This window comes from Chelon labrosus (assembly GCF_963514085.1).
Source record: "Chelon labrosus genome assembly, chromosome: 1".
NCBI lineage: Eukaryota > Metazoa > Chordata > Actinopteri > Mugiliformes > Mugilidae > Chelon > Chelon labrosus.
In genome coordinates, this window is record NC_140337.1 from 31,209,794 (window position 1) to 31,225,721 (window position 15,928).

General features: G+C 43.1%; 1 protein-coding gene across 1 annotated transcript; it reads right to left on the reverse strand.

Moving 5' to 3' along the window:
* Positions 1–9,173: 9,173 nt before the first annotated feature.
* Positions 9,174–15,737, reverse strand: trim2b (tripartite motif containing 2b; the record flags this gene model as incomplete). Its single annotated transcript, XM_084552732.1, has 13 exons — positions 15,184–15,737; positions 14,940–15,088; positions 13,131–13,311; positions 12,766–13,025; positions 12,533–12,671; positions 12,272–12,457; positions 11,725–11,920; positions 11,049–11,152; positions 10,770–10,937; positions 10,477–10,645; positions 9,684–9,754; positions 9,414–9,554; positions 9,174–9,326 (listed from the first exon to the last, which is right to left on the reverse strand). Exons 1-13 carry the CDS (start codon positions 15,280–15,282, stop codon positions 9,174–9,176), a joined length of 2,016 nt encoding a protein of 671 aa, XP_084408858.1. The 5' UTR covers positions 15,283–15,737.
* Positions 15,738–15,928: the final 191 nt, after the last annotated feature.

A 15,928-nucleotide genomic window follows, 5' to 3' on the forward strand; every position in this document is an offset into this window, starting at 1 on the left:
TTTTTACTATGCAGTACATGTGAATATATGGGTATGTGGGGCGTTCAGTGATAGAGTGTTAAATTGTCACACAACGTTGAGATTGTCGATTTCCAGTTTTATTTTGAAAAATAACTCTCCTCTCGTTTAAGGGTCATTTGCCCTTCCCTTGTGTGTCACCGATCTGATTGTCTTCCCTGATTCCTGATTGTTTCCACCTGTTCTCCAATACCCTCATGTGTATATATAGTCTGCGTTTCCCCTCGTCTTGTGCCAGTGTTTTGTCCCTTCGTGCACCCCAGCTGTTTGCTCATGTTCATACCTCAAGCCACAGTAAAGTGTTTCTCGTCGTCTTGGACCTATTCCTTTTTCCTCCTCGTGAGAGTTTTTTGTTAGTTTTGTAATCTAGTTTTTGTATCTTAGTTGTTTTTGTTTGCCTCCTCAGGGAGTGATTTTGAGTATCTAGTATTTTGTTGGCTGTTTGTTTTTCTCTCCTCGTATGAGAGTATTTTTGGTTTTGTGAAATAAAATAAATCGGATCTGCTCAAATCCTTCTCTGCCTCTGAGTCCTCTTCCGAATCCAGGCCTGATAAAAATGCTTTGAGTGATTGTTCATTTGTCAAGGTCAACTGGACTTGTTGGGTTTCTTGAAGACCACTTGTCCAAGTAGCATCGAGGTCGAACAGGGTCTCTTTAAAGCCCTTGAATGGTAGAAACTTCACAGACATTTTAGGTGGTCGATGGATGCTCCTATTGAAACTTCCACTCCCGACCAGTTTTATACATGATTTTCAAGTTATTAAAGGTATTTGCTCACGTGACATGGTGGTTTTAGATGGCTGCTAACTGCTGGCAGCACTAAGAGATCATCTAGTGTTTGTCTGTGGAGTTATAATGGCCAACTGGGAAGAAACTGCAGATATGTATATTTGTCTTGCCTACTGACACAATACATTTCCCCCAGCCTTAACTTTAAATGCCTTAACTCAACCCTTAGACTTAAACCTAAACCTGGTTCCAACCTTGAAACCCTATGAACCCAAATTGTCTTCATACCGCACATATGGTGCCCATAATTGCTCCGAGGAAAAATGGCAATATAAACACGGACAGCTCAAACAGGTGATGTACAGACAGGACGACCATTACATTTGAATGCTGTATTCAAATCCAGTGGTGTGTTTATGTAATGTGAAAATACTGTATAATGGAGCGATGTATCATTATATTTAGTTGTGATCAAACAGTAAAAGTACATTTATAAATGTCTCTGTGTGGATGTGCGATCTCTGGTGTCTGTCCATGTAGCACCTGTGGAGATGCGTAATGTCAAAGGTCTGCGATTGAACTCGTCGACCTGTGTCAGCAGAGGTGGGAAAAGAAAATTTGCCTGCTGCAATTTACCGTGAAAGTATCAGAAAATCTGCATCAGTTTTGCATGAAAAAGACCCTGAGGTCCGGTTCCCACCTGCTCTTCACACAGACTCGCATATTGTTATAACCCCCTTCCTGCGAACGACACTCAGTGAGTTCTCAGGGCAAGGAGAGAAAGACTGTCACGAAGAAACACTGCTGAAAGGGTGAGCTTCTTTAATGGAATTAAAGCCTATGTACTTGTTTATATGTATTATTTTCTGGATCACATTTTGCCACGCAGATTCTTAACATTTAGTTGATGGTCTGAGCTGATGGTCTCCATTGTCTCCAGTATCACATGTCCCACAGCAGAATTCCTCTCCACATCCTAGGAAAACAGTTGGGACTCAGGGCCCGTCCACACGTACGAAAACCATCTTTTCCCTCTCCGTTTTCGATCATCGTTTCAAGAAATATCCGCGTCCACACAGGTCCGTTTCAGCACGACCGAAAACGCTACCTCCTATTCCAGGCCTATAAGTGGCGCTGTTTCGGTTTCAGAAATTCACCAAAAATGGAGAGGAAGATGCGGAGCATGCGCATAAAGCTTGAGCGCTGTTTACAAATCGCCTTTTTTGCTCAGCGTGGTGGCACAGGAGCATGATATGTTGCCCTGGTAACCCTAATAGGCTCAATATCGTCTCCAGCATGAAAACTAGCATGTAGTCCGCCATTGTTGTTGATGTTGTTACGAGACGTCTCGCGGGAGGTGGAAGGCTGCTCGGGAGTGTGGCGATGACGTCATCGTTTTCCCCGTATTCGCCGTCCACATGAAAACGCAAGAGCTGCGTTTTCGAATTTCTCCACCCTGGGACCCGTTTTCAGAAAAGTGCGTTTTAGGGCAATGCGTTTACAGGATACGTGTGGACGAAAGGCCAAAACGTTGAAAAACTTATGCGTTTCGGCGTTTTTGCGTTTCCGTGTGGACGGGCCCTCAGTTCCGGGTGTCGTGGAGACAACTTGTGAACCTAGTTTGTGAAATACAGTCACACGTTACTGACACTGAAACTCTGAATTTTCTGAACAACAAGGTGGTTGTCCCTGTTAGAGACAATTAAACAGTCATCTTGGCCTGAGTAAATATGGAAGTTCTTGAAGATGTTTCATCCAGGTCTTCTAAAAGACTAGTCTTCAGAATCAGAATGAGACTTTATTGCCAAGCATGTTTGTACATACAAGGAATTTGCTTTGGGGTTAAAATAGAAACATCTGTGAGGATTCGCTGTTCTTGGTACTTAAAACCAGTGGTCCAAAAACAATCTTAAACAAGAGCAACTGGACTTGTTTAAGAGTTTCTTGTAGATGTTTTGCCACTCATCCAAGTAGCTTCTCCAGTCCTGAACTCCCCACCAGTCTTTTAGAACTGATCTATTTTGGGTGAAATGTCTTCAAGAAACCCAACAAGCCTCGTAAACATCAGCTTGTTTTTTGGATATACTATGTCCTGGATGACCGAAAACCTCCACAGACACTATTTGCATGCCCGTACTTTGCATTAAGGTGGATCCGTTCCCATGACATGAATATTTGCTAGTATAATCTACAAAACCTTCTAAATGACACATGTCCTCCTCTTCCTTCTCAAGGCTCCATGTATATCAACATGTCACTCAATGTCTCCTTTGCTGATCCACCCCTTTCTCCTCACTTCTCCTCGTCCAACTCCTCCCTCCATGGTTTGTTTGACAAATGCTCAAGATCAAGAGAAGGCCTCCTCATCATCACAGCTTTCTCCGTCACCAATGTCCTCCTCATCGTCCCTCTCTGCTTTGCTGTCCTCTATATGGGATTTCAGCGATGGAGGCAACAGCGCTCAACCTCCACAGCCCCAATGATGAGCCATGCCGACGTCTTCACCTATAACATCATTGTCATGATACTGATTGAAGTCTTGTCATCTGTTCTTTATAGTGTCGGTGGATACACCTCTGTCTTAGGGCTGGTGAGATTTGGGTTTATCTTGTTTACCATCACCTGGGCTTTAAAATTACACTTTCATACCCTGAGCTGTGTGGAGCGCTACCTGGCTGTTATTCATCCAGTCATATACTTGAGTCTGAAGAATGGGGCTGGGGTCAGGATCAGAAATATAAATATTGGTTGTGTTTGGCTGCAGTTCATTTTATGGTGGGCCTTACAGCCTGTACTGAGTGACATGGACAACACAATCGTGTTTTTTTCTTTGGTAACTTTCGCCTCCATTGTTGTCTGCTTTTGCAGCATTTGTGTCCTCTGTGCTCTGAGTTGCCCGGTCCAGGGGAGGTGTACGGGGACAGGGAACGGGTCGACCAGTCAAAGAGGAGAGCTTTTGGCACTATTTTAAGACTACTGGGATATCTGTTGTTGGGCCTAGCAGCAGCACTGGTTTGCTGTGCTGTGACCATCTCAGTGCCGATGAGCTACAGCAGTTGTGTGGTTGCAATGTCTTCAGCCTGGTTTGGTCTGCCAAGCAGTGTGGCGTTACCTCTGCTGTACCTGCAGCGAGACTGCCTTGTGCGAGACTGCCGAAACTGCCTTGTGGCACACACAACACTGAATCAGGGTAAGGATTGGGTTGGATATGAGGCTGTCATAAACTAGAAAACCCTTCAACCCTCAACTTTATTTAGCAAATTTTAGGCCTTCCAAACCCAACCTTCTTATATGTAAATTGCTGTATGTGGGTATAAAGATGTTTAAGCCTTCTAGTGGTTGGACACTTGTTGCTCCCAAGTATGTGCTATGGCCAATGCTCGTGTAAATGCTTGCAAACTGATTTTAAGGATGGCTACTAGGGAGGTACCAAACGCTTCCAAAGATTCTCAATGGTCATAAAAATGTTGTCCGGTGGAAACTAACATGTTATTGCTCTGCAGGTTGAATCTGTTTGTTGAAGGTTGAAGAAGGTTTCTGGCGCAACTTCACCTTCTTTCAGGGTGAAAAAAAAAGGATCAACGTAGTCAAAACTCCAGCAACATTTCTAGTATACAAGTAAAGTTGTTCCAAGTGTTGCTGGAGTTTCAAGGAAGTTGCCAGGTGGTTATTGATGGGAGTACAGATAGGATGACTGATGTGGCGAGAGCAGACCATGGAATTTGAATTGAACTCAACAAGTTGTAATGACGATTGGCAGTGAAACCTTTGGCGACAGTCAGTGGGCGGGCACCAAGCTGTAGGTGTTTAATAATCTGCATGTTTAATGTTGATTAATGTGAATTAAGCCAGTACTTTAAAGATTATGCACTGTCTGAACCCCAAAGGCTTTCTAGATATTTGCCTTATGTTTCATGATTTTTATGTTATTTTATTTCTCAATAAATATTCATAATATAATGTTAGGATGTATGTACCAGGAAACTAAGGAAAGGGTTGACATAAGGATTGTCATTGCCTTTTCACAGCCACAATATGGGAGCGGGAATGAACATTTAATGGAAAATTCAATGACTTTGCCTGAGTTGTTATGAATGGCTGACCAGTGAAACGGGAAACTGCATATTCAATCAAGTTAACATAGTTTAATTTCATTTTGAGACCGCCTAAAATATGTCAGATCAAGTCTTTACAATATTTCAAAACCAAATACGTTGAGATGACTGTGCAAAAACAAAAAATTGCAGCTGCATTTTATTGGATACATGTAAGATCATAAACTATAACTCTGTTTAATTTCTAGTTAATTGTGCATTAACATTATGTACTACGTGTTTAACCCTCATTAGAAGCTATGAAAGTCTGATGTTGCAACAACAAGTTACCCACAACTGCCGTGTCCCAGTTTCGGGTATGTGACCACAGATGGGCAAAAATGCAAAACAGAAGTGATGATGCGTTTCCCACAGCTGAATAAGCCACAGGCAATAGCTACTGACCATGTAAATGACTGAATCAAACATATTTGGTGTGTGTATGATACTGTATACGATATTTATTCTAATGATTTATTATGCGTGGGGTCCTGGGATTAATGCGAAAAGTGTGCTGATATTACTCATCCTAGTTCAGCACACTGGTGTTTAATGAAAATGTATGCATGTAATGAATAAAGGATATCTAAACAAGACCTATTGCTCATCATATTTGGGTCTGTGTTGTGATAGCCCCGCAGGGTAAAATCAACCTTTGTGAAAACAAGATTTTTTTTTTCTGCACTTAAAACATTTTTTAAACATGATCTTAAGAGATTTTTACGAGCAAGTTGTCGCTGTTCAAAAGTTAGACAATGATTTGAGCAATCAGAGTATAAGAGCGTGTCATCGGCGTAGAGATGTAGCAACATGTCATTTATGTGGAAGATGAACAGGACACAGTGCGTACTGTGGCATGAACTCACTACAGACCTCACTGGTCTGCAGCTACACAGCCCCGTATAAACTCACTGTGATGCAATATGGGTTCTGGCGCCTTTCTATCAGAAAAATGGTGAAAACTAACTGAAAACTAGCATTTCAGTAGTTTGAGCTACAGTAGCCCTGAGCTACTTGACCCTTTCTCTGGTTCTTTCCCTTCCTTTGGCCACATTTGCAAACCAGGGACACCCCACGGTAGCTGCATTTTTGGCAATGGTCTTTCCCACTCGTCTAACTATCAGTGTGGTGCTTGTCAGAATCTCTCAAATCCTTCCACTTCAAGAACTGCTGCCTAATATATTCCGCCCCACTGACTTTGAATGTCGGTGGTCATAATGTTATGTCTGATGGGTGTACTCCAGTATTCCACGCTGTCAGTGGTATTCACTACCAAGAACACGCTGAGATCTTTCTATGCAGACGAACAAACAAACAAACTCACAGCGACCGGCGGCCATTTAGGAATCATTGTTTTATTTCAGTGTTGGGTGTGTGTGGATATTAAGAGATAGCCCATAACAGTGAAACGACTTGACAGAGAGTAATTACAGAGAGAGAAAACGAGCAGGCAAGTGACACTGTAAAAAAAAAAAAAAAAAAAAGATCAGTAAGAGCTGTGAACCAAATTCCCACTCATCCTTAATATACTGTTCCAAATTGTTTGTAGCTGATGCTATCTTATTGTATGTTGGCAAAAGAGATCAAATCAAGGTTACTGAGAAGGCAGCTCCATCATATCGACATGGTAACAACATTCATATGTATTACTGACATTAAGGCCCAGATTACTTTAACAAACATTGACAGATTTTGTGGAAACAATCAATCGCGCCAAGAAATCCAAAAATCTTCTCCCAGCTGGTTGTTAATGAGTTTTTCTCCGAGAACCAGCAGCACTATGAGGCGAAAATAAACTTTCAGCGAACTTTAAACAGACTCTTGAACAGAGGGACATTCGGCACAAATGGGACTCTGTGATGAACATGCACTCTTTTTTAAAACTATTTTGTGTTACCCTTCAGCAATGAAACCAATGGCTAATACCGACCAAAAACTATTAGGTTAGCCTGTAACTAGTCACATACAAAGTAAACAGTATAAGCATTCAAAAGATAACAGTTTATAAGTTTGGTCACTGTTCTGTGCTGTATTGTTTGTGATAAAGTTGTCCACTGGTTTTACTCTGAAATGCAAAGCTAACAAGCTGGTTTTGCTAACGGGCTAGCTCGATTATCCCCTCCCCACAACTTTAATTTGCTTGAATCAAACTGGATAGAAACACTGATTTGTCCACTCACAACAGTCACAACAATCGTATTTTTGATTCAGCCTAACACGTTAAATGTATAAAAAAAGAAGACATGTAATGGGCACTTAATAGATTCAATGCACATGGTGGAACACAATCAAATGGCAAGAATAAAATCAATCATTAGATGCATAAATAATAAATAAACAATAAATAGAAGTCATAGCTTATACAACTTAGAAGACATTTACCGGCTGTGAACATAGTGTATTGATTATTGTTTATTCTAGCTGAATGATGGCCAGCGTTGTGTAAATAACTGATTGGACGCCACTTCTGCTACCACAAGCATCTGCTAATCGAGATGGTTTCTGTGTATTAATGGTGCATGTTAAAGCTAAAGTGTATTCAGTAGCTGATGTAAATGCTTTGTAATATTATTACAATCACGTAGCACTTTTTCAAGATTTGTAAATGCGTTATTTTTTTTTGTTGTTTGTTTGTTTTTTTGATTTCATATTTTGTTTCAAGTCCCTCACTGTACGTTATCTTCTGTGGACAGTTTTCTGAAACAAGAGCTCATCCAGACGTCGGCAAATCACGCACGATGACGACGCCATGCTGCCGGAACACCGAGGTATCCTTCAATTGTCGGAAACACGTGGGATCGTAGAAGCAAGCGATCACACTCCCACGCGGGCTCTCGGAACGTTCTAGAACCCTCAGGAAAAATGGAAACATTCTAGAACCCGGCCTCATGTCGCCGGGACGTCGGGCAGAAACGGAAGCAAAAGCAAGGACGAATGTTACTGATTCCGAGTACGTTTCGATTACTTCGAGCATTGTACGTGATATTATTAAAGTTATTCTCACAAATATATAGCATAGATTTATAGACGTTTTCTTTTTTTCTCCGTCTCTCCGGAAAAAAACAAATATCACCACTCGTTCAGACAATCAGAATAAGAGTCAAGCAATCGTTTCTTAAGGATGACTGTATCGCCTAAGACTTGTAAAGGATACTAGCATTATGGGGGGAAAAAAATAGACATTCCATATTCAGACAGTCCTAATTTACAAACACTTTGCCGCAAGCTAAAAGAGGTCCATGTCTTCTGGTGCGTTCACACTAGTAGTAAGAAAGTACGAGCTGACGTCTGACAAGAGGCGCAACACAAAAGTTGAGCTGGCCTCAGATTTTTGTGTTGCGCCTCTGAAACGGCGACCTATCATAGGTGTTTGCAGTGATTGCCAGATTTAAACCCCCCATCAATGACAATTGCCCACAATGTAGCTAGCAACATTGTCGGAGTTGTAGCTTTTGTTGCCTGTAGTGTGAATGCACTCGTAGTCTACTTTTAAATGACCGTCCTCATGCAGTCAATGGAACTTTGACCTTTTTTGTTTTTCTCAGCAAATCCATGCTTCACATTTAAAGTTATACACTCTGTCGCACAACTGTCTACTTGTGGAACAGTTTAACGGTAAGTGCTATGCTCACGAATTGGTAGCTTCCTAATGTTAGCGTTAAACTGTGGCACTGTACCCATAAGGGTAGTCTGTTGTGAGATCATGGAATAACTACCGGTGTTGTAGACATAGATCTCTTTTAGCTCACTGACCACTATTTTGTCTTTTCCATACAATACGAGAAGGCAGACCATTAGAAAACTTTCTTCCAATCATTCACGGCAAATTGTCTCTTTGATTTTTAATGTATTCATGCCTCTGATAGTTCTTTCATCCCGTAGTCATTCACTTCAATGGTACCCTTGTCCTATCTTTCCTTAATGCCTTCTTCATCCAATCGTCCGTTGCCGCTCCTGTGTCAAACTGGCAGAAAGAGCAACTCAGTAATCAATCCGTCGTTGCATAACTGTTTTTACTTGCATCAGTCCTGCATCCCATTCTGCAACATTTTTCAAATTTGCATGAGGGTAGGAATTTCTTGAGAACGCCATGTTATCTTCTGCTATTCAATGTTTGATTCTAATAACGTAATGATGGCAACTCAGCTAATCCTTCTTTTTGGCTTTTTTTCCCCTTTCTGTCTATACTTCCTCCCATCGATACAGGCAGCAGTAGAGGCTCGTGCAGCAATCCCTAACATTTGACGTCATGCATGGTGTCACAACCCCACTTCATCAACCGCTCCCTCTGTCCACCAATCTCCTGCCTCCGCCATCACATCCCAGCGCCTGTCATTGTAGGTAGCGGTAAACTTTGAAGCAGTGGTTGCCAGAGTCGGCCACCACCACATGTCCGTCTGAGGTCAGAGCCAGGCCTTGGGGTCCGTACAGAGGGTCGGCTGACGTGTTGATGTAGGAGAGGAAGGAGCCGCTGCCATCAAACACCTGGAAACATTCGATTGGAAAGAACGTTTTTAATAATTACACTCATTTTCGGAACATGCTGAAAAGCCCTGCACATCAATGTTGTACCTGGATTCTACTGTTGCCCCAGTCAGCTACAATGATGTTTCCATTGATGTCCACAGCTACACCAGTGGGGGCGTTGAATTGGCCGTTTCCTTCGCCGTTTGAGCCAAACTTCAACACCAGCTCTCCCTCAGGTGTGAAAACCTGACCAGAGTAAAAAGGAGAAAGCTCCAAACATGTCCTGCCAAAGAATCACTGACATTTCATATCTACCTTTTTGCCTCTATAGACTAAGGTATCTGTGTTAGCGAGGTAAAAATACATGCTGAGTACCTTGACAGAGTGGTTATGGAAGTCCGTCACAATGATCTCATTGTTCTTGTTCACTGCTGCAAAGTGTGGACCTTCAGGACCGGAACACAGAAACAACAAAAACAGGTTGTACGTTCAGTGATTACACTTCAACTAACAAACTGTTTTCAATAATTACCCTACAGCTGCTTACACCACTTCTCTTCTACTGCAGATATTAACCACGTCATCAATATACCTACAATTTCTCTGCCACTTTAATCGTTCAAATTCAAATAAAACTTCAAATGCTTTCAGTGGTTATTCTTTCAGACTCTCAATCTTTAGTACACTGACACATACACTGCTTTCAGAGCTGGTATTTCATTCTCTGGTTTAACTGCAAAATGGGTCTTCATTTTCGGTAATTACGCTGCAACTCGCACTTTTAAGACTTTCACTTTGTGGTTCCCTTGAAGAGCTTAAAGTGTTTGCCCTTCAGCACCTCCAGGGACTCAAACATTAACCAACATGTCGACTACATTCAGCAGGTATACTTCAGCTGCTTTCAAAAAAACAAAGTTTAGCAACAATTCAGTAGCCTTTAGGCTGACACTTATTTCTATTCAACAGATGCAACTATTTTCAATGATACAGTACCTTAACAGTTTATATGACACTGTGCTAATATATTAAATTGACTTCTTCTTAAATCCTGTGACAAAGGCAGTTTTAGTCAAACTATAACGTTCTTGTGCATGAGACAAGGATATAGGTGATATGAGTAACTTAATGTTCAGTCTATAAAACACAACCAAAATTTGACTCATTCTACCTGCAAACTGCTTATCACCGTTGCCTCTACTGCCAAACTTGGTGATGAGCTTGCCAGTCAGCTGGAAGATGAAGACGGTACATGCCTTGTTGTCCACCACGATCACATGACCGTTTTGGTCCACTGAGACGCCCTTCGGCCCCATAAGTCTGCCAGAGCCAAGCTTTGCCTGGTGGACGGCCAACACAACCAATAAGGATGAACAACACCACAACAACACACAAGACCGTGGGCCTTTAAGCGATTAACCTATAATTACCCTACAACCCTCTTATATTAACTGCACAACCTACCTTGAACTTGCCCTCGGAGGAGAAGATGCTGACCCACTTGTTGTCGTAGTCGGCGATGATGATGTCGCCACTGGGGTGCACGGCGACACCCGTGGGGCGCTGCAGTTGGCCGGGCGACCGTCCCCGCACGCCAAAGCGACTTTTGAACTCTCCCTCATTGGAGAATATCTGCACAGGCACAGCACTCTTTAACTAGTGACCCACATTTAAGGGTTTTAACCTTAACTCTAAAAGCCTTTAGAGGTTTTTAGAAGGAGGACTGGACAAAATGTGCCTTACCTGGACACACTGATTGTTGCTGTCGGCAATCAGTATTTTGCCATTGGAGGAGGCGGCAACTCCTTGAAGATTGGTGAACTCTCCTTTGTTCCTCCCCTTTGTTCCTAGAGAATGCAGAAAGTAGAAGCTAAATTCATCTGTAAGACATGTTAATCCTGGGGATGCATTAATACTTTTGTTTGGGGCACATTTTCTTAAACTCTCAAGCAGGTCATTTTAATAGAACATTCTTAATTTACATGAAGACTCACTGTCTTTATTAGTTATTCTGTTTAGTTCTTGTTATTTATAAGGTGTGTTGGATGATCGTAAATTAGGTCGTCCTTGTTTTCATGCAAAAACCTGTTCCAAGAGCCCTACAGGTCTCATCATACTTGAGTTTACGTGTGTTTTATCATGGACCCCGTGTTTTAAGCAATATGTGACATCTTGGTGAATTTGCACCATGAAACGTTTTGTTGCGTTAACTAGTCAAAGTCCTAGGCAGCGAAGAAGCTTGGAAACAATCACCGCTCTAAAGCTGGCCTCACCAAAATACCCAAATTTGGATCATTCAAAAAATGAACAATGTTGGTGAGCATTAAACCTAAATTGATTAGCTTTAGCTTCAACAGCAAAACAATACAGCAGGTGTGTGAATCGCTTGGTTTATCTGCACCATTCCTTTTCATCTCACCGATCCTGAAGATGAGGTCATCCTCGATGGGGTTCTGAGTTTTGCGGCGAGGGGTGCCCAGGGCGCTGCTCGCCCTCTTGGAGCCTTTCTTTTTCTGGCCGGGGGACTTGCCTCGTCTCTTTGCCCCCTCGGAGGAGCCCGTGGACGGGGTGGCGTTGGCTGCTGAGTTGGTTGCTGTTGTCGTGGAGGGAGATACCTGAAGAGGGAGAACACATTGCATACAAGCATGAAGTTTAAGGGCAAAAGCAAAAACAACATCCTTAGCCTCATTAAATTTCAACTTCCAAGATTCCAAGAATCCAGAATCCCTGACTTTTAACTGAGTGTCAGGCCAGTTTTACTGGATTTTTGTGTTGGACCAAGGAGGTAGAGGCAGCTTTGAGGCACATGGTCACTTTTGCAAACCTCATTAAGTTATCTTATTTGCATAAATTCAAAGTTCCAGACAAGACCTAGTGTTATTTTAACATTTAGAAGAGCATGTAAGTATTCTTCAAATAAACCTTCAATTGCTTTTAGGACAATTTAAAGAAAAAGCATCACCCACCTCTACTTCTGCCTCTATGGCCCTGGTAACGGTCAGTTTGAAGGGGCTTCCCTTGATGTGCTGGTCGTACAAACGAAGGGCCAATGAGAAGTCGCCCTCCTTTGGCACTGTGTATACAAACTCATACGTCCCGTTCTTGTGGTCCAATATCTCACCGTCGACTATGCTGCCATCTGGGGTGAATACCTGTATAAACATACGGATATATATGTGGCCCCGGGTTTAGTCCATCTAGAGTTAGGGTTAGGGCTTAATACAAACCTCAGCTGACAGGATTGCATTGCCACTCTTGCAAGCTCCCCCTGACTTGTCTCTTGTTACAATGGTAACTGAGGCAGGATATCCCACAATGCACTGTTCCAGGCCGATGCCCATAGCTTCGCTCTGGCTTGCCACCGCACTGAGTTAGGAGGAGGAAGACGAGAGTCGGTAAAACGTCAGTATTAAATGCAAAATATTTCTTTTTTTAAAACAACTGCTTCACTTTTTCTCACCTGGTCGTGACGATGGTGCCTAGGTTGTGTATGGACTTCCTCAGACCGTCCGTCTCCATCACCAGATCCAGCTGGTCATTCTCCTCCGGCTGGCACGGCAAACCGATGCCGGCCAGCTCCTGCAGCTTCTCTCCCAGGTCTCGCTCCGCCTGCAGGCTCGCCACACACGCCTCCCCAGCCAGAGCCTCCTCAGCCTGGGTACAGGTTGCTGTGATGTCCCCTTCTCCCCGGACAAGGCTGTCCACCTGGGCTTGGAGGACCTGAAGAAAAGACAGGGACAAGCTTTTATTGTTGTCTCTCATGAACTATATTTGAAGCATCCCAGTTGTAGGAGAGGCTGTGCTTTTAACCATAGGGTCTTGCACCTTCTGTTTGAGCCCATATGTAACTTCCAGCTCCATCAGTAGAACACTCTTCCGAACATCCAGCTGCTTGTGCAAGTCTTCGAAGCTTGACTGGATGTCCTCTTCGATGGAAGCTCTCTGAGTGGTCAACTGCTGGAGGATCTCCTTGACGAAGGATAGTGCATCTGTAATTTGAGGGAGTCTAGAGGGGAGAAATAAAGGAGCCAAAAGTTGGTAACTAATTTCCAAAGCACCTATAACACAGCACGGACAAGGGAAGGCATGTTAACAAACCTCTTAACTATCAATTATCTTTATTTTCCTCTTGAGAAAACAACAGTGTTTCTTCCTGCAGAAATGTCTTCCTAAATCATGAATATCACCTCCTGCATTCCCCTGACTGTACACCAGATGGCAGCATCTCCTCTTAACTCCATTAACAGTCTGACAATATTTATTGGTGCTTCTGTATCCTCTGAGTCATGATGCAATTTAACCAAGTAAATTAAACACACGCTTCTCAGATACATTTAATTATTGTTATTTATTAGAATTGCCTTCACCTAAAGCAACTTGTGTGATGATTCAAGAGACAACTGGACTAATGAAGCCCTTATGCACCAATAATCTTTAAACTAAAGACAGATCACAGTGGTTTTGCAAGTTTATCAATCATCATCACTGACATATCATTATATTACAATAATAAAGGGATATTGCTGCACACTGGCGCTGGGAACATAAGCGACTGGTGCTTCGGTGCTGGTAGATACATGTCGAGTGAGATGCAAGACATTAAAAGTTGCCCTGGTGACGTTATATGTGTGTATCAATTCCTGTTCCAAACAAACCGGTGACAATGTTGCTGGCAAAGCTTATTGCGTTGTAGCTCTTGTTACTTTAGGATTTTGAATCTCAAGTGATCTATGTGCACATTAATTGGTTGAACACAGAAATGCAGCATCATGCAAAACCGTGTAAACATTATCAGAATAAACTGTTATTGTGCGTGACAAAAGCTTGAAAAAGACTCGGTCAGTATTGCCAACGGTGTTGGCGTTGAGTCACTAAAGCACCTGGTGACATCCTTGGAACTGTCACTGTCTGTAAAAATAAAGGTTGACGCAAACACACAGGACTGGTTGACGTGTGCCTGGGTCAGCGGAGCGACAAAAGAAAAGGTTGAAGCCAGCCTTTATGTTGCTTATCTTGCCTGAAGCATAGCAACTAGTGCCTGACGTACGTCTGATTGTCGCCTCGTATCACTGGCTTTGATTGCTCTCTGACTACTAGTGTGAATGCAACATAGGACATGGACAAAGACTCTTTCAGCCTGCTCTGAAGTGTTTGTAGCCGACTGTTTGAATATTGAATGTTTATTTATCCTCACTGTGATTCTTGGTTGACGTACAATACAATGATGGACTGAAGGGCGGCCAGTCTGAGATCTCCACACACATGTGAGCTGCTGCAAAACACTAGTGAGCTAAGTAGTTAGCCAAAGAAGGGCGACTAGGAGTGCTGGACAAAGCAAGAAGGTTTGCTTGAGCCTGGCAACTATGCAACCGTGACTGACTCTGAGTTTGCAAGCCAGAAAAATGTGGATACCCCTGTCTTAGGACATGCATTCATCATTAGAAACAACTGCTTGACTCTACTTCTGACTGAGCGTTTAGTCAGATTATCACTTAATGTCGCCGGCTTCTGCTGAAAATGTCTTGTAGCTCGTCGCTCTCTCACTTCTAGCGTGAGTTAGTGTTTCACACTCAAGGAAGTCTATTTTAATCTCGAGGTAAGCTAAGGTATGTGAGTGTCTACTGTGACTTGTACCTGTTCTGGACTGCCGCCACCCTCTCCTGCAGGCTGTTGCGGTGCTGCTCCAGGGCCTGGCTTAGGGGCACCTTAGGGTGCTCTTCATGCTCCGACATACAGTCCTCACACAAAGCACACCCGCAAGCTGAACAGTACAGGTCAGCCACCTGCAGATGGGTAAAATAATGCAATGACAGCAGTGTAATGTCATCTGTTTGCAAGCTTCTGCACTGATTACATAACCTGCATGTTGGGTTCTCACCTTCCCTGCATGTTGCGGGCAGGTGTTTTTGCCGGGCGGCGCCTCCAGGACGGTGCACTCCTCACTGCTGCTATCTGGGGAGTGTTGGTGGGCCTCCATCTACGAGTGGCAGCCTGGCGGGGGTGAACCTCCGAACACACCCCTTACTCCACACTGTAGCCAGGGGAAAGGGGCTTTATGTCCGGATACCAGGACTCCAAACTGTCTTTGAGTATATTTTGCTCTTTCGTGAACTTGCTCTTTGATCACTCCATTGTACATTCAAGAGGAAGAGATTAAACATTCAAATGAACTCCTTATGAACTCTTGGCACATTTTAGCTTTTGAGAGAAGCATCCCACGGTTCAGCTCCCCCAAAAACGGCGCCGTAAATTCAGATGTCCTTTGTTAATTTGCAATCATTCGCTTATCTCGCGTCAGCCGCTAAGACGAGCAGCTAATGTGGTTTATTTGAGCCCGTAGTCAATTAAACTTGGCGTTTGTTGTTCCATTACATTCCTTTTGGGTGAAGAAGGCGTCCAAGCATCCAAATCCCCATATATCCCCCTTCTGCTTCCATGTGATGTCAATTCCAAGAGTAATGTGCGCACACAAAAAAAAAAAAGAGAGAATGATGGTGTAAAAGCAGCAGTACAGTCCTCTTTGTCTGATTCGGGCAAAGTGACGAACCTCCGTGTTAATTTAATTCAGAGGGTTCAAGCTGAGGACAGACTCCATTGTGTCCTGGGGAGAGGAGAGAGAGGGA